The 20,988-nt window shown below is 37.9% G+C and overlaps 1 protein-coding gene across 9 annotated transcripts in view; it reads right to left on the bottom strand.

Moving 5' to 3' along the window:
• Positions 1-1,285: 1,285 nt before the first annotated feature.
• The window catches only part of LOC110467302 (rho GTPase-activating protein 20-like), a 205,410-nt gene continuing 185,707 nt past the window's right edge, over positions 1,286-20,988 (bottom strand). For all 9 annotated transcript variants that reach the window (XM_021524375.1, XM_021524378.1, XM_021524377.1 and 6 more), the window contains 8 exons: positions 20,865-20,942; positions 18,664-18,733; positions 12,001-12,177; positions 9,805-9,971; positions 9,449-9,610; positions 9,114-9,229; positions 7,702-8,045; positions 1,286-6,085 (listed from right to left, as the gene is read on the bottom strand). In XM_021524375.1, the coding sequence (XP_021380050.1) occupies positions 2,904-6,085; positions 7,702-8,045; positions 9,114-9,229; positions 9,449-9,610; positions 9,805-9,971; positions 12,001-12,177; positions 18,664-18,733; positions 20,865-20,942 (4,296 nt within the window). In that variant the 3' untranslated portion in view covers positions 1,286-2,903. The remainder of the gene's footprint in view (positions 6,086-7,701; positions 8,046-9,113; positions 9,230-9,448; positions 9,611-9,804; positions 9,972-12,000; positions 12,178-18,663; positions 18,734-20,864; positions 20,943-20,988) is intronic.

Here is a 20,988-nt window from a genome sequence, read left to right on the forward strand (position 1 = left end):
TGGAATACTTTACAGATTGTGGAGCACTATCCAGAGGAGGCTGGGTGAAGGTAAGACATGCTGTATCCCATGGTTCGTTGTCATAAGAAGCGTTTAATGTTGGTCCAAGTAAAATCATGGATTTAAATCTGTGTTTTCTGTTTACAGGACATTGAAAAACCAAAATCATGCTTCTGTCCCCGTCATATGCTTCTAAGATTTGTATTCTCTACCTGTACTTTGTTTTCGGCTATGTATTCCTAGGCACAATGTGACCAGGTTCAGTGAGATAACACATTAAACTAGCCATTGACCTATAGTGGTCTAATCACATGGGGACATTTTTTTCTTCGCGAGAACTTTGTTTTGAGGACCCAAAACTGATAATGAATTGTTTATATCCAATATGAACTCCAAAAACGTTTTGCTGTGACTGATAAATGGGACTTAAGAGGAAGGTAGTCTATATATTAATTTGCCAATATCTTTTATACGATTCTGAATGAAGGTCCCTGTTCCACACCTTATGTGTTCATCAGTCAAGTGTATCAAAGAATCTCACTGTGATCAAAACATTTCTATATATATGGCGATTCTACCGCCCGTTTGTAAAACTATTAACCAAACTTGTCATCAATAACTCCAACAAAAAAGGAATGAGTCTCAAAGATAATCATGTACTATTTTACTCTTTTCTTATGTGCTTGCTTTATCATTGATATGTGATATGTACAGGAACTGAATTGATATGTTAGGTAGGTAGTGCAATCTATATCCTGGTCTGGTGTTCCATCGTTTCCTGCAGTTTATTACAGCTCTACTATGAACACAATGGTGTTCACTCCACAAGTCTTTCTGCCTGATTCAGGTACACCTCACAACAATCCTTCTGCCTGATTCAGGTACACCTCACAACAATCCTTCTGCCTGATTCAGGTACACCTCACAACAATCCTTCTGTCTGATTCAGGTACACCTCTCAACAATCCTTCTGCCTGATTCAGGTACACCTCACAACAATCCTTCTGCCTGATTCAGGTACACCTCACAACAATCCTTCTGCCTGATTCAGGTACACCTCACAACAATCCTTCTGCCTGATTCAGGTACACCTCTCAACAATGCTTCTGCCCGATTCAGGTACACCTCACAAAAATCCTTCTGCCTGATTCAGGTACACCTCACAACAATCCTTCTGCCTGATTCAGGTACACCTCACAACAATCCTTCTGCCTGATTCAATTTGTGTCAGGTTTTGATGGTTTTGTAGACTTTGGTAAGGAAACACAACATAAAAGCAGGTTTATAGTATATTATATTTTATTATTGTTTGTTCATATGGATTGCATATTGGATATGATACTTTTGCTCCAGTATTTGTACAAGATAAAATGCTGTTCACTGGTACACTACATACAATGGTACACCCGCACTCATTGGTCCAGCCATACCCGATCCTCTCGTCCAACACAGCCATGTCACCATGGCAACCCGTCAGCTTACCTCTGCTCTCTATCTGTGATATTTTTTATTTGAGTAGTACATGCATTAATCAGTGTTATAAAAATCACTGGTATACTTTCAAATTTGAAAAGATAAAAAAGATATGAACATTGCAATACTTGTCATTTTGATGAATTTTTGATTTGTTGCATTGCCAAAGAAACATCTCACATGATAGAAATACTTGTGTTAGCTATTAACACACTTTTGTGCTTTTCACGGTCATTTTAAAGCACTAACTTATGATGACGGCTGAAGTATGAACGCACTGTATTAATTCAGAAAATCGTTGCTGATGCACCTAATGTCAGGTGGGTAAATGTATTTCAATGTTATCAAAACTGTCTTAAAATTAATATTATGCCATCTTAGATACAGTGAACGTTAAAAAGCACATTTTTGTTTTGAAAATATTACTCACGTTTATTTTTTTATGAAACAGGCATAAGTTGCAGCAGTATTGTCTACAGAGGTAATTTGAGAAAATAAGCAAATTGGCACAAATGAGTGTTTAGATATAGGTAAAGGTCTCGGGGAGCCTTGTATGTACAAATATAAATAACCCGTCATGCTGGTAATATACATAACAACGCATAAATGGGATTTTCTCCAATTCAGATATACAAGAATAATTACAAATTTACAAAATCCTTGGCCTTCTATACAACGGAGGCTAGCCAGGTGTGTGTTTCTGAGGTATTTAATTAGTAGATAATATACACGGCCATTTAATCTGATATAAGTTGTTAATTTTTACAGAAACAGTTCTGTTGTCTGTACTTGCACATAATACGCAAGAACAGCTGACAGTTCTGGTCAGTAATCACTCTCAGAAAGCACTTTAAATTTAAATCTGGGTACAATTTATTTTTCATAAATGTTTTGAGTTTTTATAAGTTTGCATTTCTTAAAAATAAGTTGCTGCCTTTTTTATTTGCACAGACTCATAACCATAGGTTTAACTAACACATACTCATACACACACACACCTACACACATGTGCACAGGTTCTCAAGACACAATCACAACAGTTACAACATAGCAGCATAATCTCTTACTGGTTTTGAATATCATTTCATACAAACATTGGTTTTTATCTTATAAAGTATAAAATAGAGAAACATATATCAGCTGTTCATTTTCCTGCTAAAATTATAGACAAATATTGCTACTAAATCATACAAAAATTTGAGCACCCTAAACGCACAAATCCTCATGCATTTGATAGCATAGTGATATGGAATCAGTGTCCTTTCCACATAAAAATAGGTAGTATTTAATGGTACAAATCAAATCACTGATCTGTAAAATATAATTTCTAGTAAATATCACAGGGGCAGTGTTGCTGTAGTCAGTTTGGTATCCATGGTAACACATAACATCTCCATGGTAACACAAAGGCACACACTAATGACCGACCATCACACATATGAGATGTCGGTGTAGTAGGTCCTAGAATATGACACGACAGAATCCTGTTCATCTGAACTACTTGTGGTATCCCGTCTACCTTGCCCTGAGTAGCGACTAGAGGTGTCAGAATCCTCAGCAGAACTGTCGTGAGTTTGTGGTCCCTCCCCCCGGACACGGGGGTGAACACTGTGGGGCCATGTGAGAGGGGTACTTCTCCCTCCTGTGCTTCCAGCACTACTACTACTTGAGGTACTCATGCGTGTGTTGTCAATGTTTCTGCGAAAGGGGGGAGGGTGCTGATATGGAGGAGGCCCTGCTGCTGAGGTGTCCAGACTAACCTCACCACCTTTACCCTGCTGGTAAATTGACCTGAGATGTTTCACACTCCAGGGAAGGTCAGAGGAGTTTCTCACTCCCTCGTTTCTCCTCCCTGGAGGGTGGGCGTACTTTCTTAGTTCAACGCCCGATGTGGTGGCAATACTAGTCCGTTGTTGTAACATTCTACTGTCACCATGACTACCACTCGACACTCGAGAATCTGAATGTTTTCTTAGCACAACCTTATCTGTTAAGTCTTTATTTAACACTTGTTGCTTGGAGGAGTCTTTTGTTGAAATTGTCACTTTTTCTAGTTCATTTGAGAGATTTTGGCTGATAGAGTCTCTACTGCTCTCTGTTGAGTATCTAGAATCCCGCGAGGAATCCCGACTAGAACTGGCACTAAACACTGTTTTATCATACCCCTGGGGAGTCCGACAGGCTGGGGACATGTCTCTAGACTTAGCACTGTTTTGAGCATAGTTGGTTGAGTAAGATTCTGCAGTAGGGAACACATGTCTGGTGATGACCGGACTTGATTCAGCCCTCTCCCTGTAACTGGGGGAGGCTGCTAACTGAGTGTCTGTAACTGTGTCTGAGGAACTATTGGAAACACTAGATGAGGAGTAACTCAGTCTGCTGTTGCTGTTAGGGGAGCCAGACCTGTTGTGAGGGGAAATTCTCCTGTTGTCTGGGGAAACCCCCCTGTGATGTGGGGAACCCCCTCTAGTGTTTGTACGAGAGTCCCTCCTTACAATTTCTGTGGCCAAAGGTGACCTCTCACGTTTAGGACTTTTTCTAAACATGTGGTCAGCAGAATCACTATAACTTCGTTGGAGGTTACACACAGGTACCGCCAACAATTTACTGTCTCTTACTGGTGACATACTGCCTGAGGAACGACTCATCGTCATGGGCGAGTCATTACTCTTAACATCACTTTGTACAGATCTCTCATATGCTTTTCTTGATTCCTCATACAATTTCTTTGGATCTTTTTCAGGTTTTTGTAGCTCAACATAAATGTCTTCCTCTGTCGAGTCCTCGTATTCCCCATCACTGTCTTTCTCCACAACATTCTGTACATCTACCTTCCGTGGTGGAGGTGACTGAGGTAGGAACCGCTGGGTACTGGGACTGTTGAGGTGTTCTTCCATGTACCTCCTCAGCGAGTCCTCATAAAGGGTTTTGGCTTTAGCACTAGCTTCCTTCTGTTTCTTTTCATCGTTTTCAGTAATTTCAATTGGAATTCCCTGGGAAAGCATGAAGTTCCTCTGAAGGGCCTGGTCGTATGAGGGAGGGTGGTCTGGTCGTACCTTATCAGGAGTGTTAGTGAGAGTTTTGTTTATCTCACTGTCACTCTCACTCCTACGAAGTGTACGAGGAGATGATGGAGGTTGTTTCGATGTCACTGAAGGAAAGTCTGATACATGATCAATGTCTCTCCTCATTTCACTGTCAAAACTACTCTTGCGTACCTGAGAAACTATAGCACTATCATAACTTGCCCTTACTGGAGTGTTCTTCTGCCCCTGAGCTTGGCGCATGCCCTGAAGGACGATGCGGGGAGGAGGAGATGATCCGAGGCCTGTGCTGTATTTGGTCATCTGTTTCACTGGCATGTTTGATGTGTATGCCTCTCCCTTTGGTTGAGCTACTGAAATAGCAGGCTCAGTAGACCTCGGCCGGTGAAGCACCTCCTCCGATGCGAAAGGCGAAAATGGAAGTTTTGGCTTGCTGATGATATCCTCTGCTTCCTTAGATGTTGTAGATCCGGACCCTTTTGACAGAGTCCCAGATTCCATTGGAAAGGACCGACACACAGATAGACTCGTATGAGCCCTTGGGCTTTGGTATGCTGAACTGGGGGATTGGTGGTAGTAGCGTGGGCTTGAGCCAGATATTGTCCCACTTGAGCGAATCCTTTGCGAGGTATTTAAGTCTACAGAGGAGTCATCAAAGCTCTGTTGCAGCCGATGCGAGTCCATGCTGCTATGGTACTCATCTGCAGTGTACCATGACGTACTCACATCACTGAAGTCTGTGTCATGACTGGACTGGTGTGGAAGATACGAACTTGAGGAATCTGTCAATACACTGTCCACACTCTCACTAAACGAGTATTTTGATTGTGGCGACATAGGGGGTGTACTCGTCACAGAAGCCTGTCGAGTAAGCTTGTCACGATTAGATCGTCCAGAGGATTTAATGTCTAATTGAGAATCCTCATTATCAATATAGAGGTGCATCCCACTGGCAGACTTAGTCAGAGTTTGTTCTGATCGTTTCTGTCTTTGCCAATTACCAAATTGTTCACTTGCAATGTTAACACGATCCTCAATGCTCCGGAGTGACTCAGAAGAACTGTCATGATTGTACCGGTGGTACGCGTCAGCACTAAGACTTTGTGATAATGTGGATTTAGGACTATTGTCGTATCTGCTATCTCCAGTACGAGAATAAATTGTCTGATGACGATGCATCTCCATATTTGGTGAAGGGTCTGAAGCCTCGTTTTCCTTCCGCCTGTTTTTCCTAGGAGGCGGCTTAGGATTGTGGTGTCCATACTCGTAGAAGTTCTCACAGCTTTGACTACACACATTGTCATAACGGCCACTTTTCTCATTGTCTCTGTCAATGTACTGTGACACACTACGACTATAACCCTTCCTGTCGACCAGCATCTCCACACTACTGTTGTCGTCGTCGTACAACTGGTTGTCGCTCAGCATTAGTCCCGAGTCCCGACTCAAGTTAGACGGTGACAGGTGACTCTTGGCCAGATTAGGACTGGAGTCAATGTCTTGTCCGATGTAAACCTCGCGCTCCAGACTGTCGATTGATGAGTCATCACGACGATTTGTACCACCACCTGAAAAGACAAGAGATGAGACATTTTGAATATGTTGAAGAGAATATTCTGCGTCGCCACCTTATTCTTTTTTTTTTTTTTTGAAACTGAATGAAATCAACATTACAATAGATTTTTCACTTTCATATTTCTTTTTTTAAATTATCACAAAAATTGAATGGAAACAACATTGTTTGATAATCTCCATTTCACTAACTTTGTCATAAGGTCAGATTTAGAACAAATTGAACTGGGTTCAGGCTTCACCGGTTATATTGGCAGTGATTAGATATGTTTTTTTAGGTTAACGATAATTGATGATGCTATTTGACTAGGTCATGCTGACCACCTATGTAGTGCAATATCAGTCAGGTTACAAGCTTCCTATAGAATCAGATCTATCTTTGACACTGATTATAACTAGCTGGCAATCAGCCCAGGACCTGAGATGGCAATTAACGATGATTTGACACAAGATTGACTGATTTGAAGTTTTTGAGTAACACACATATAAACTATAAATTGTCGTGTTCAATGGGTTCTAGTGGCAATATGAAATATAATATATGGTTATCATTGTACAAATGGCTGTTCTAACCCATGTGTGCTGCCCATTGTATAAGGCTCAGTAAGACAAAGGCTGTCGATCCATTGGTTAATCTTATTGTTTATCGGTACTACTATGTCAGTCAAATCTCCTCGGCGGCCATTTAAATCTAATGAAGCGACAATTGTTTCTACCAGGATTGGTGGACAGTTGAAGCTAATAGGGATATTGTGCTGGGTGGCCACCTTGCTCCGACATCAGAGTTTATTAAGTATATGTGTATGCTTTAGAAATAAAACACCAATGAAATTTTGTTCCTGGTACCTGTACATTTTCCAAATTTCATCACTTCAGATATATAGATAAAATCTATAATATTTTGATTTTTTTCTTTTACAATTAAATGCGCTTGGAAAACCCATCTTGGAACGAAATGGTGGTTTTATGTCCTTATGACGGTAGATATATGGTATACTACCTACATAGTGAGTGACTGATTGTTGTGATAACGGCACTGTTTGTGTATATACACCGCCCACTTTGTTAACTCAACCCAAACATGTGACGGTCAATTCCCACTGGTGTAGCCAGACTGACCATTCAGTTTTACGATTAGTCATTTATTGTTATCAAACACTGCCCTGAGTAGGCGATCAGTAAATGTCCACAAATTTTACATTATTATCCATCAAGATATCTAGCTATAGGCTATTAAACTTCCAAAGCTAAGTTGGTATGATGTAACAAAATAATTTAATTTTGTGTAGGTGTAACAACATCAGGCAGGTACAAGTTGAAAGTCTAGGTACTGTAGGTAAGCACCTAAGAGTTATTTCGCAAATGATATTGGGTGCTATATAAATGTGGTATACTATTACAATCAGTATCTCACTATTTAGTTGGGCTGGGGTTATGTAACTATTATATATTACATTTAAAGATAGGATGTTACGGTACAAATCATGAAAATCGTAAATTATAATATGATATGATAAATGAAAGCTTTCCTGTTCCCATTATAAAATAAGTCTGTGTTTTACTAAAAAGTCTATGAGGTTAGACTATTGTAAACTTTCCAATAGATACTTACTACTAGAATCAGGCATGCTGAGAACACTGTGCATGCTATCGGAATCTGTACTTGAGTCTTGTCTTTTCTGATCGCATGGATTTCCAAAAAGTAGAAGCGACTCTTCTCCGAATACCTGGGCAGAGTTTTTGATGAGGTAGGTGACAATTGACAGTGGGGTGGTGCTGGCCAAATCTTTGAGGGGGTCAGTTTGTGCTCTTGACCATAGAATACTAGGAGCAATACACACAGCCAGATTATAGGCTGTCATTAGGTTGACTGAACTTCTCTTGTCTATGTAGTACAACACACACATCAGGTGTCGCAGCAGGTCGAAGTGGCAGGGAGGAAGCTGTATCAATAAACTGTAATAAACACAAAATACACCATTATAACCAGGAATGTTTTTTTCTTTAAACTATTTTTTATTTGAATTCAATATTTACAAGTGTTATTTTTCATGTACTGCTATGCATGTTTCACATATAAATCATGCCGGTTCAAACACGTACCCAGAATAATATATTTTGCCATGTTTTGATGTCTATACCATGCTGGGATATTTATATGGTTTATTTTTTCTCATTAAAGATTTTATCTGAAATTTTATATTTCACACCTTAAAAAAAATCTTTCATTTCCTTAATAGAGAAATTCCCAAAGCATGATAATGATCAGGTACCTAGCTGACTCTGAATTCTAATTGATTTTTTGGACAGGTAAAAATGCCATAAGTCAATGACCAGTGTAATTATCATACCTGGACAGCAGTGTTTACCTGGATTTAATGAGACTCTATAAATTATCTGACAAGGTAATGGGGTGGGACGCATGAACACTCACCCGGTCAATGGGCTACCACAAATCACTGTTGACTAATTTCTGAAATCCCAGACTACCCCCTACTTCCCCATGCCGAATACCAAACAACACCTAAAGTTCCATAAAAATAAGATTTCTCGGCTGTTTTCATTATAAGTTGAATTCTCAGTAAGTTTAGAAGCTTTTATAATTGTAAAATTGAAATGACTGTGGTTAAGTTCCTTTAAAGATTTCTTGAAAGTTTACGTGGTAGTGGTGAGGTAATTCCGGAAGTGATTTTGAGACTTTATAATGCACATAGGCTCAGCTGAGCATGTCTGACAGGTGCAAACCTCAACTAGGAAAAATTCAGTGACACATACGTAATTATAATGTTGGTGTTCTAAGTGTGTGGTGTATATAATGTGATGGGTCAGTGTCTAGTAATGTTTATACGTCTACCTACACAAACGTGACTCATTACAACTGTTAAACATTGATAAGGTCTGGTTTACAATAATGTGAAATACATGACTTAAACATTTCTTATCTAATTAACATTTAATTAATTCAGAACAACAAAAGTTATTTTTCTAGAGCTGCATTATTTCACACTGTTGTCGACTACATACCTTTTGACTAGGGCAAGTTTATGCGGACTGTCGTCGTTTTTATCATCATTTAAACTTAACCAGTCGTCATATAACTTGTCCAACAACAAACATTCAGGTAAACTTCGCAAGTACTCCTGAAAAAACAACAATGAAATGGTTACACTTTGTCTATTATAGTAAACATGTATAAATATGAATTAGTTTGTACTTATGACATGAATTCCAAGTCCTAACAAAATACTGTAGTTAATACCAGCACAGATTGACTAATTTATGATAAGTTACTTTAGTTGTCTGAAGTAGTACATTATAAAACACTTTGACCTTCAGTTTAAGCAGCTTGACCTACATACCTTGAGTACAGCACCAACAACCAAAGCACCAGTGTCTTCATCTAAGTATGCATCATCCTCGTCAAGCTTGAGTCGCAACTCTCGCTGTTTCTTAGCGTTAGCTGACTTCCTGAAGATACCAGTTGTGTGGGGTCCTTCACGGAACAATATTTTGAGAAGTTCCTATAAAAAAGAGATTACAATGTGTAGATTTGTTTAATTTTTTTTTGGTAAGTTCTTCGAAAAATGTTTGGAAATTAAACCAGAAAGATTTGACACAATGAGAATAGAACAAGGATTGACCATCTTTTGAAATCCAAAAATAATGTCAGTCCATGTTAATACCAATATAAGATGTAAAATAAGCTGAAACCTACCATAACACACTTTGGAAGACCATTTGCAGTGATAACATCTTCGAGCGGATGTCCAAACAACTTGCCAGATGGTGCCGAGTTGTTGTTCTTGTCATCCTTATTTCGTCGGAAGAACTTCATGAGGCTTTTGCTCCTATCTTTCTTGGCGTGTTTTATAACCCCATCATCTGTAAAAGATATATCAAAATATGTAAACAGAATATAGACGACACCTATAAATCTGGACATTCATATCACCAGATGTTTTAATTACTATTTTTAAATCCTGGCCAGTCTGCTTAAATGTGTCAAATGATTATTAAATACATAATCTACATACAATGTCATGAGCTGCACCTTGTATTTGTAATCTGTGTAAAAATTGAAGTAATGTCAAGTTCAGATAATATTATAAACTACATCTTCTTTATTGTAATTTGGAATGAAAATATCCAGAATAAATCCTATTAAAATTGTTTTCAAAAACAACTTGTGTGATTAGAAAATTTTCAGAATTCTTAAAATCCTATTGAATTGTTTTCAAAAACTAGACACAATATATCCAGTTTGAAAAAATCAACAAACAACTTACTAAAGTATAGTGTGAATAAAGTGACCATGGCTAATCTTCTTAGAAATGTGTTTGTGCCTTTCCCACCTATCCTTGTAATGTCAGACTACTACATAACCAAACCAATGGTCAAAACAAGATATTGACTAGGTTTTGTAATACAGTTTAACAACAACTACTTAGTGTAAAGCCATTGTGTGACACTATGAATGGAAGTCCAACAGCACATACGCCATGTTGATCAACAATAAACCCACGCAAATTGGTTATTCGGAAATGTTTCTGCCTCAATTTATCCTTACTAAAAACATTTTTGCTGACTTGCCCTTACAAAATAGTTGGACCTTGATAGGCCGTGGTATAGAACCTCGGCCGAAATGTTGTCCATTGCTTTTATAAGCTTCTTACGTGGATCAGTGTTAAGATTGTGTCCATGTTTTCACACTCTTAGGAAAAATGGCTCGAGAGCTTACAACAGTATTTGGCCTTCGTTATTCTATCCCATAAGACAGATTATTACAATCAGCAATTTGTTAGCGAGTAAAAAAATGGGGTCAAAATCGTGAATGGAATTGAAAATGAAAACGAAGGGCATGCCATCACTGAGGAGCAGCCGAGCGGATAGACAAGTGTAGAAAACTGATTTGTATTATCTTAGCATGGCACAAATAGCCCTAGGCAGTATCTGTGGTTAGTGAAAACAAGTGTGCTTGTCAACCGTGACAAACAAAATGTAGACAAGTGGAGTGGGATGGCATGTCCATGATATCTAAACACCAGAACAGTGATAGGTGTACACACCATTACACCCTCAAACGGGTGGACAGTGGAGTCCACACATCCTCAGACACCTCCAGGGCATTTTATACAGTTATGTCAACACTGATTTATATTTGATCAAGTTTTGAAGTATGTCAAGAAACAACTATCAGCATGAAGAGGACAGGTTATCATAAGTGGGAGGTATTGTTTATCATAAGTGGGAGGTATTGTTTATCATAAGTGGGAGGTATTGTTTATCATAAGTGGGAGGTGCTATTTATCATAACAAGGCTACATGTACACCAGGCTACCTGTCACGCTTAGAGATGGACCAGATCACCTGATCACATCTAGATTATATTACTGTTAAAGATCTTCTGATTGTACATACTATAGAATACACCTCTACATGGCTATCAAGTAACAGGGAACTTCCACAGAAACTGTGATTAAATTTACAAGAAGGGCCTTCACCCCAAGCAACATTTTCTTTTCAAACAGAAACTTCTTGCCATGTTATCCTTTAATAAATTTGCCTATCAAGAAATAGGTTATTTAGGGTCCCAGATAGTCTAGAACAGTTAATTTTGTGTACATAGAGATTCGGACAGGATGAGGGTGTAAATATCCGACAACGTAAGGCATTGTCAGAGGAGAGAACCAAGTCCCCTAAAGTGATCAGATGTAGGTGAAATATCGATTACTACCAGGAAACACTATTAACCCTATTGTCTAATTGGTCTGAACCAATCAAACCCCTCAGTCCAGTTTTACTAGGCATGTCATCCACCGTGTTCTAGTCTTAGATCATTCGCTCAATGTCAACAGGTTTACAATGTTTAGGTATAGGGCTATAATAAGTTCTGTTTCAATAAGATAGTTACCTCCAAACCCCTTCTTTGGTGACTTCTTGTTGTGTTTCAGATAAAACTTGCATTGAAGATCAGCGGGAGCGTCTCCTAGAACTTTGTCGTAATCTGCTGGAATTATGGGTTCATCTGGTCGGGTCTGGTAAATATCACGGACATGGCTCATCTTTATATTGAATGGGTTTTCGTGGCCTGTAACGATAAAAACATTGTTCTATGACTAGAAGCCTGATCATTGTTTTACTTCTATATAACAATACTGTCATCTTTTGTTATTCTATAAATAACGGGTCTTTTCCTTTGCCAAAAATTAACAATGTTCACAGTATACACAGTTAACGATTCAACATTAATTGCCATATATGGAGGTATATATATTAGGAGGTGCCTCTATGTGTACAACCTCTATGTTAGACAAGGTTGTAAAAAACTTGTTTACTACAAGCTATTACTATAAACATAATATAATAACCTGATATGTTTTTTTCAGCTGAATTTTTTGTTTAATTCAACTTATTCTGTAATAGTTGTATCTTAATTACAACATAAAAAGTTGAAATTATTGAAAACAAGTTTGTTACAAGAAATATCATATTTATCTTTGAATAAGTTATTTTCATGTTTGAGATCTAGCTACGTTACAATAGTAAGGAAATTTAGTTTCTTAATTAGGGTAAACCCTGATCACCACTGACTGTTACAGACTTTAGACAAGTCTGAAGTCCATGTTAACGAGATTGTACCTGTGAGAGTGACACAACATATCTATGTGTCAAACTTACCTTCGTCTATGATGAGTAACATGATCACTTGTATAACATTTAAGTTAAAAAGTCCACTGGTATTTTTATATGTAGAGGAACATGCAGGAATTAAAGAGTAAAATCCCTCGGTTTGGTCATTATTCACTCTACAAGCTTTAAATCCCAACGAACACTAGCGTGTTAGCACACATCCAACAGTACACTGACTTGATCTACCTGAGGCAGTCCCAATCTACCTGTTTTGAACAGGTAAAGGGGGTGGGCACTAATCAGTGACGACCTGTCAGTTACCTGGCTGTTCCATGATCCACTGACTATTTGTATACCTGTGACGAAGGGACCGTGACGAGTTTAGGCTACGTAGGTATGTACTTAGTGTAGAGCTAGGCCAAGGTAATATCATACCTAAGCAGAGGTAATATCTTACTGTACAGGTACAACCCTACATAACTACCTATATATCTACACATAACTACCTATATATCTACACATAAACTACCTGTATCTCTATCACTCTAAGACTTGTTCCTATAATTTACCCATGGGCAGATAAGATTATACCATTTAATGAAATAATTTGACAAATCTCTTCAGACTGACGCAAAACTTTACAAGACAGACATAGATATAGTGTATATAGGAATGCACTGGTGTATATAACAAAAACAACAAGAGAATCTGTGATAGCTAGGAACATGGGAACCAGCATAGATATCAGGCCGTACACTGGTTCTATAATTAACTCAATTATCTCCATTTAGGTATGGCAGGGCTGAGACAAACGTGCCATTATCCCAGACTAGGTGCTGACGGGATCAATCTGGACGAGTTAAATAAGTGCCCTTACTTTTTTTTATCAAAACAATACCTCATTATAGAGTTAAATGTGACATATTATACATCACCAACGACCAAACAAGTACACAGTTTGAAAAGGTTAGAATATTTTACCTTGTTTGAGAGAAACTGAATGCAAAATGAATGTTTCAAATAGAATCAATTCTAAGTGAGACATTAAAAGGAATTTAATGGGTTTTGAGGACACATGTGGGAGAAGGGGGATGGGGATTGGGGTTGAGGGAGGGGCACTTGTGTGAATTTGATTTCTCCCTCATAATGAAGGGATTCTAGAATTTGAAAAATTTCATAAGAAATTAGAAGTTTTTATTGTGGGCGTCATACAATAGGTAGACAGGGATCAGTGAACCGTGACACAAACAAGCATATACCATATTGTTATGATGGAATACAGCCGATCATCAGACGGCAGTTACAGGTGTATTAGCACATGTTATATAACACTGGTGTTAGGTACACCTGTGTTACCTCACGTCCAGGTCTACCAACTCTAATCACAGGTTTCTCATACACAGACAGGTAAGGAATTCATAATAGGAAACGTACACAACATGGGATCAGATAGTGGTTGTCGCATGTTCTATACAAAACATTTAAACATTTTTTTGTGGGTGTAAAAGTCTTCTTTACATAACAAGAACAAAACCTTTGAAACAGGAATGTGTTTCAACATTTTCTGGTTTTGTGTGGTATAGAAATAATTCAATGACAATTGAGAATCAGTCCAGCAAACATCAAACTTGGAAGATAAGCTTTCTGTGTAGGTCACATTTGATACATAAAAAATTAACAAGTGGACTATTCTATAATAATGAAATATGTTTACAAATATTCCAAAGGTATAATGTGTATTCTGGCAAGATATTTAGAAGGTGGGTGGATATTTTTTTCTTTCAAATATTTAAATTGTTATGTGACCTTTATATACATAAATGTGTATAAACAAGCATGTTTACAGATTAATGTGGGTAGTAATTGTCCTATATTTAAATGTTTCTCTCTGTTAACCATTAGTAGAACTGAGATGTCTCTGGTTTGCTTGTAAGGAAATGGACACAAGATTTACGATATGGACCTGACGACCCCTGCCTGGTGCCAACAGTACTAGCTAGTACCATCCCACCCTGGTTAAATGGCAACATCAAAGGCCAAATTGGTCAGATATGTCCTGTGACCTGACGATTCTCAAACCTGTCCTGACGCTAGATCTCGGGACTATCAATGTCTAAACATAGGTATTTTAATTTTCCTTAAAGATATTGATTGAGTCAGTCTGACACTATATTGCTCCCTACCAATGGAATTCCTTAGTTATCTTAATAGTCCAACCAATGGAATGCTTGGAAGTTTGGTTTGAATACAGGTATACAGTGATTAAATCACAATGTAGCAGAGGTCACCTCAGTAAAATTGACCACTGTAACCTCAGCCTCAATTACCGACATATCAACACTTGTAAAGGTTAATTTAACTGACCACATCAAAGAAAGGTATATGAATTCAGACCAAATAATGACCAAATTTCAAACACAAATATGTGTAGAATTTTTAACAGTGTACTTTTGATGTTTTCAGTTTAAGGAAATGTAAACCAGAGGCTGTGACAATAATTGTCCATATTTAACATGTCACATTCTATCAGATAGTCCATCACAGACTTGGGAGAAACAAGTCGTGAAATTTGATACCCAACTATCGACAGCACCCCCCCACACAAGGCAATATACAAAAGACTTCAAGTCAACTTCTCAACTCATCACCATAACTAAACAGTTTTGAAAGAAACAAAACTACAACAATTTAACATTGTTTTTTACTATAAATAGAAATACAAATATCCAAATAAAAGAGAACAATCTATGGCCTCCACTCTTCAACCTCCAAGTATTGACTAAAGTCGTCACGAGCATGGAGTTCAAATATTTGGTCAACACTACCTTGTCAGTCAGCCTTTTTGACCTTGTGCCTGAAAGAGGCCAAACTGTATATCCTTCCTGTTCAGCAGTGTAATTAGTCCTGTGTAAACATACTCAACATTTATTTCAACTAATTCAACATAAAAAAAAATGACCACAAAAATTGACATTGGATTTATTATATCCCAGTGTCAATACCAGGAGGGGGAGACGGGTGTTTAAATGGACCATATATTAACCTTTCACCAATGATCCAAGTCTTTTCCGAGATACTTTTATAGGATATTATATAATGCAAAACCAATATTTAAAACCAATTATGTGTGTTGTGTGTCATCATTCCATAGAATGCTTAATAGATCACAGACTTGGAGACTATGTTCATCAAATGAATTGTTAAATCATATTACTGAATTGATGGGTATATGAAAGAGTGTTGGAAAGACTCTCTCTGTTGTAGCCTGTATTCACCAGATCTATAAAACATGTATAAAAAGTGCTATAGAGAAGCACATATACCATATAATACAGCTGATCCGGCCCTATATCACAATGAAGACATGTATATGACATGCAGATCTATAAAACATGTATAAAAAGTGCTACAGAGAAACACATATACCGTATAAAACAGCTGATCCAACCCTATGTCACAATGAAGACATGTATATGACTAGTCCTGTTTTACTGGACCAGGCCACATAAGGGTATTTACATTTCAGCCATGTCATGAAGCAGAGGCCTTGATGGTCACATGCACCATTATTTGTTAAAACTCCACTACAATTGAACTTGGTTTATATTTTAATTGACCTGTACAAGACACGCTTGATCAAATGTGAGACTGGTGTCCTCTTATGTCCACCTATATCTTGCTAGGGACCAAAGTGGGTCATGGTTTACATATCTTTTCAAGTTTTACGTGATGATCAACACGTTTCTGTCCGAAATGTTTACTCTCGTATTTGTCTGTCGGCTAATAAGGCAGGGCTACCTACTTCGCTGGTAATTCAGAACATTGAGCACGGACAATATCCTCTGAATTTGTTTGCCCATCTGATTGTTATCAGCGGGTAGGACTAAATTTGTAATCGGTCAGGCAACCATCCGTCAACACCTGGACACATGATCCAGTGGTCAAAATGTTGTTAAATATTAATTAATAATCCAAAAATAGCAATAATTTTATGTCTACAAGATGCAGATAAACTTGGAATACAAGAACTTTTATTTTGTGACTTAGATTTAATATGTTTAAAACTAGTTTTGAGAAACCTTTAACATAAAAGAAACAAATCATAAGTTCAACAAACTATTTTATGATGGGATCCTTTACCAAAGGTATGTGACCGGGTAGTTACCTGGACTTTCAGGGTCAAAAGGACCGGCTCCACACGAGACCCCTTATATCACCCCAAACAGCAATTCTTCAACTATTATCTAAATCGGAGAATCCTTTTGGCATATTTTTCTTGACCTTGGGTGTGGACATATTACAGATAGTTTCTGTGGTGGTAGAAAGAATGTGTCTGACCGGATTTTAATCATATGGTACAGGATTGAAAAAGGCCACCTGGTGAGGGAGGAGTGGTGATAAGGATTTCACAGCTTTGACTGTCACAACAACTATACATCATCATGTCTCGGCTAAATATTGTGATCAGGAGACGTGGCTAAATATTGTGATCGGGAGAATATTGTGATTGGAGGCATGGCGAACACAAACACCAGTAGATCACAGCAGGAGGATAGAAACTCTTTAAAAATATGTCCAGAAAACAAGATTTTTTACTAAATATTCTGCTAATGTATGTACTGACCAGACACCAGGAAACACTTCACACTTGTTTCTGTCTTAAGGAACAAGGGTGTAAAGCTGTAAGTGGTCTGTCTAGACAGGTGTTAAGTTGTATGTGGTCTCTCTAGACAGGTGAAAAGCTGCATGTGGTCTGTCTTGACAGGTGTAAAACTGTAGGTGGACTGTCTTAACGGGTGAAAAGCTGTAGGTGGTCTGTCTTGACAGGTGTAAAGCTGTAGGTGGTCTGTCTTAACGGGTGAAAAGCTGTAGGTGGTCTGTCTTGACAGGTGTAAAGCTGTAGGTGGTCTCTCTAGACAGGGATAAAGCTGTATGCGGTCAGTCTAGACAGGTGTAAAGCTGTATGCGGTCAGTCTAGACAGGTGTAAAGCTGTGTGTGGTCAGTCTAAACAGGTGTAAAGCTGTGTGTGGTCTCTCTAGACAGGTGTAAAGCTCTAGGTGGTCTCTCTAGAAAGGTGTCAAGCTCTTACCAATGAGACTGAAGCAGGTATTTCTGCCAGATTTGTACTGAGCAATTACCAATGAGACTGAAGCAGGTATTTCTGCCAGATTTGTACTGAGCAATTACCAATGAGACTGAAGCAAGTATTTCTGCCAGGTTTGTACTTGCCAATGAGACTGAAGCAGGTATTTTTGCCAAGTTTGTACTTAGCAATTAGACTTAAGCAGGTATTTCTGCCAGGTTTGCACTTACCAATGAGAGCGTAGTGGGTATTTCTGCCAGGTTTGTACTTACCAATGAGAGCGTAGTGGGTATTTCTGCCAGGTTTGTACTTACCAATGAGAGCGTAGTGGGTATTTCTGCCAGGTTTGTACTTACCAATGAGAGCGTAGTGGGTATTTCTGCCAGGTTTGTACTTACCAATGAGAGCGTAGTGGGTATTTCTGCCAGGTTTGTACTTACCAATGAGAGCGTAGTGGGTATTTCTGCCAGGTTTGTACTTACCAATGAGAGCGTAGTGGGTATTTCTGCCAGGTTTGTACTTACCAATGAGAGCGTAGTGGGTATGTCTGCCAGGTTTGTACTTACCAATGAGAGCGTAGTGGGTATTTCTGCCAGGTTTGTACTTACCAATGAGAGCGTAGTGGGTATGTCTGCCAGGTTTGTACTTACCAATGAGAGCGTAGTGGGTATGTCTGCCAGGTTTGTACTTACCAATGAGAGCGTAGTGGGTATTTCTGCCAGGTTTGTACTTACCAATGAGACTTAAGCAGGTATGTCTGCCAGGTTTGTACTTACCAATGAGACTTAAGCAGGTATGTCTGCCAGGTTTGTACTTACCAATGAGAGCGTAGTGGGTATGTCTGCCAGGTTTGTACTTACCAATGAGAGCGTAGTGGGTATCCTCCTTGCCAGACTTGACACATATTTGGTATTCATTGGATTCCGATTCCTGTGAACAACACCAAAGAGACTTAATATACAGCATGGCATGAGTTTAATGGTTGACCAACATGTTATAATAACACATCCACTTAGGTCATGTGTCAATTACAAAATACCCACTGGTATTGTGATTACGACATTCATCAACACTAATTCTAAAATATTTTTTTGGTATTTTCATCACATTTATAAATAAAATGAGGAGTTGGTGTTATCAGTAAAAAGTGACATCTCCGGTTGTCGCGGTGATTACTAATCAACATAAATATTGACATTACACTATCGTACAATGATCTGAATTATGACCAATGCCTGTGATAGGTACAGTACTATCTACACCTGATAATCTATATATAGACATTAAGTCTACTTACTTATCCGTATCTATAACCTATATCTCTGTGCGAAATTTTAACTACGAGATAAAGCATTACACAATATTTAAATAACAATCAAATTTTTTTCCTGCTTCATTGTTCAACTCTGATATGATCTTACAACATTATTTTTAATATGTTCAATATGTACATATTTGAAATTTACAGTTGATATTTCATATTCAAACCTGATATTTACTCTCCTATCAAAACTCAAAAAAGGTTTTGTTTATCCCATAATGCTCCCCCTTATTAACACTGACAATAGATTTTGTAATCTCAGTTCACCATCTGCATCATTTCCAAGTTTGTTTCTATCTATGTTTATGTAGCACTGTTTTGTGGCCTCCTAAAAACTGGAGAAACTATGTTTGTTGTGCATGCAAAATTAAGAAGATAAACATAAGTCTTTGTGTTTTTATTTAAACTGTCTGCTGAAATATCTTAATTGATGCACAAAAGTAAAAGAAACAAAAAAACTTGCTTCAATTAATAATGATAGCTGGTCTGAGGGAGACCCCAGAATGTATGTCCTACACAGTTCCTCAACTAATGTATCCTAATAGACACCAACATACCCATATCTTGTCCTTTTTAAAAAATACATTGAATTTTGAAATCTGACAAAATGCATCTTGGCCAATATTCATGAACCGTTACTGAACTTAAAGCAAGAATTCTGTGCTCAAACCAACTTTTTTTCAACTCTTAAGAAATCATGTGACTCGTCAAAAAACAAAGTCTAGACAATGAGTTTTTTGGTCTTGAGCATCTCCATAATTCCCCCAAATTATTGAAAAATGTGAAATTTGAATAATTTATCAGTAAAACAAATGATTGGGCTTCAACATAGAATCGGAGCCTGAGAAAGTATTCATGAATATGGGCCCTAGTATCATTAACCCAGTGGAGATGTATACCTTTGAAAATACTGCAGTCCTCAATCTGTTTAAGGGAGATTAGCAGCTTTTGTTTGAGGACAGTGTTAAAGTTATGCAGTACAACAGACCTCGAGCTAAACCTGCTGTAATGTCACCTGAACAGGCTTACATACTGTGGTTTTATTGCCAAAAGGCACTTGTTTTTTTATAACGATGTGTTTAACTTATGCCTTGTCAAGTCTTTAAATACAAAAGCTGTGCTATAAATGGCTGTAAGAATTAAACTGGCAGTAGGCCAGTGAGTATATGTATACACTACCCAATGTTTCCCGCCCTTCCTTCCACCACAATATACTGAAATGACCTACACTTTATGACATCACTACAACGACCTTGCATATGTTTACAAGATGTTGTCTGTGTCTAATTATACAGCTGCATTGTCTTTCTTCTTGGGTCATCTCATTGTAATCACACACCCCATGTTAGACAATAGATGTACATACATGCAGTTACTATTTCAACACTCGTAATTAATCACTCTGTCAAAAATTTAAAACCCAAAACATGCAACTTCAAGTTACTGCTAGATAGTTTCAGTTGTTTCGTAATGTTCCTGATTAAGGTAAACTATTTTCGAGATAGTTCGATCCCAGCCACTTATTATCAACACCTGACTTATAATTAGTGTCTTCTTGCAAATATTACGATCCAGAAACACAAGAAAGATATGACCAGTTTATATTTAAATATATTTCGTATAGAAAAGGTATTAGGTTTCGAGCACTTTTCATAAATGCAACTGTAAACATCAGAATGGGCAATAGAGAGGTAGTAACAAGCAGTATGTCAAATTCTTCATTCTAGAATCCAAACTCACCGGAATTTGAAAGTGGTCCAGACATTTCTTTAGCACGTCCCTTGCTTCCATATTACAATCAATATCAACGGTGCATTTCTGAAAGATGTAAGAAAATAAATAATGCTTTATCGATGTTAAAACT

This window comes from Mizuhopecten yessoensis, unplaced genomic scaffold (genome assembly GCF_002113885.1).
Source record: "Mizuhopecten yessoensis strain PY_sf001 unplaced genomic scaffold, ASM211388v2 scaffold11169, whole genome shotgun sequence".
Taxonomy (NCBI): domain Eukaryota; kingdom Metazoa; phylum Mollusca; class Bivalvia; order Pectinida; family Pectinidae; genus Mizuhopecten; species Mizuhopecten yessoensis.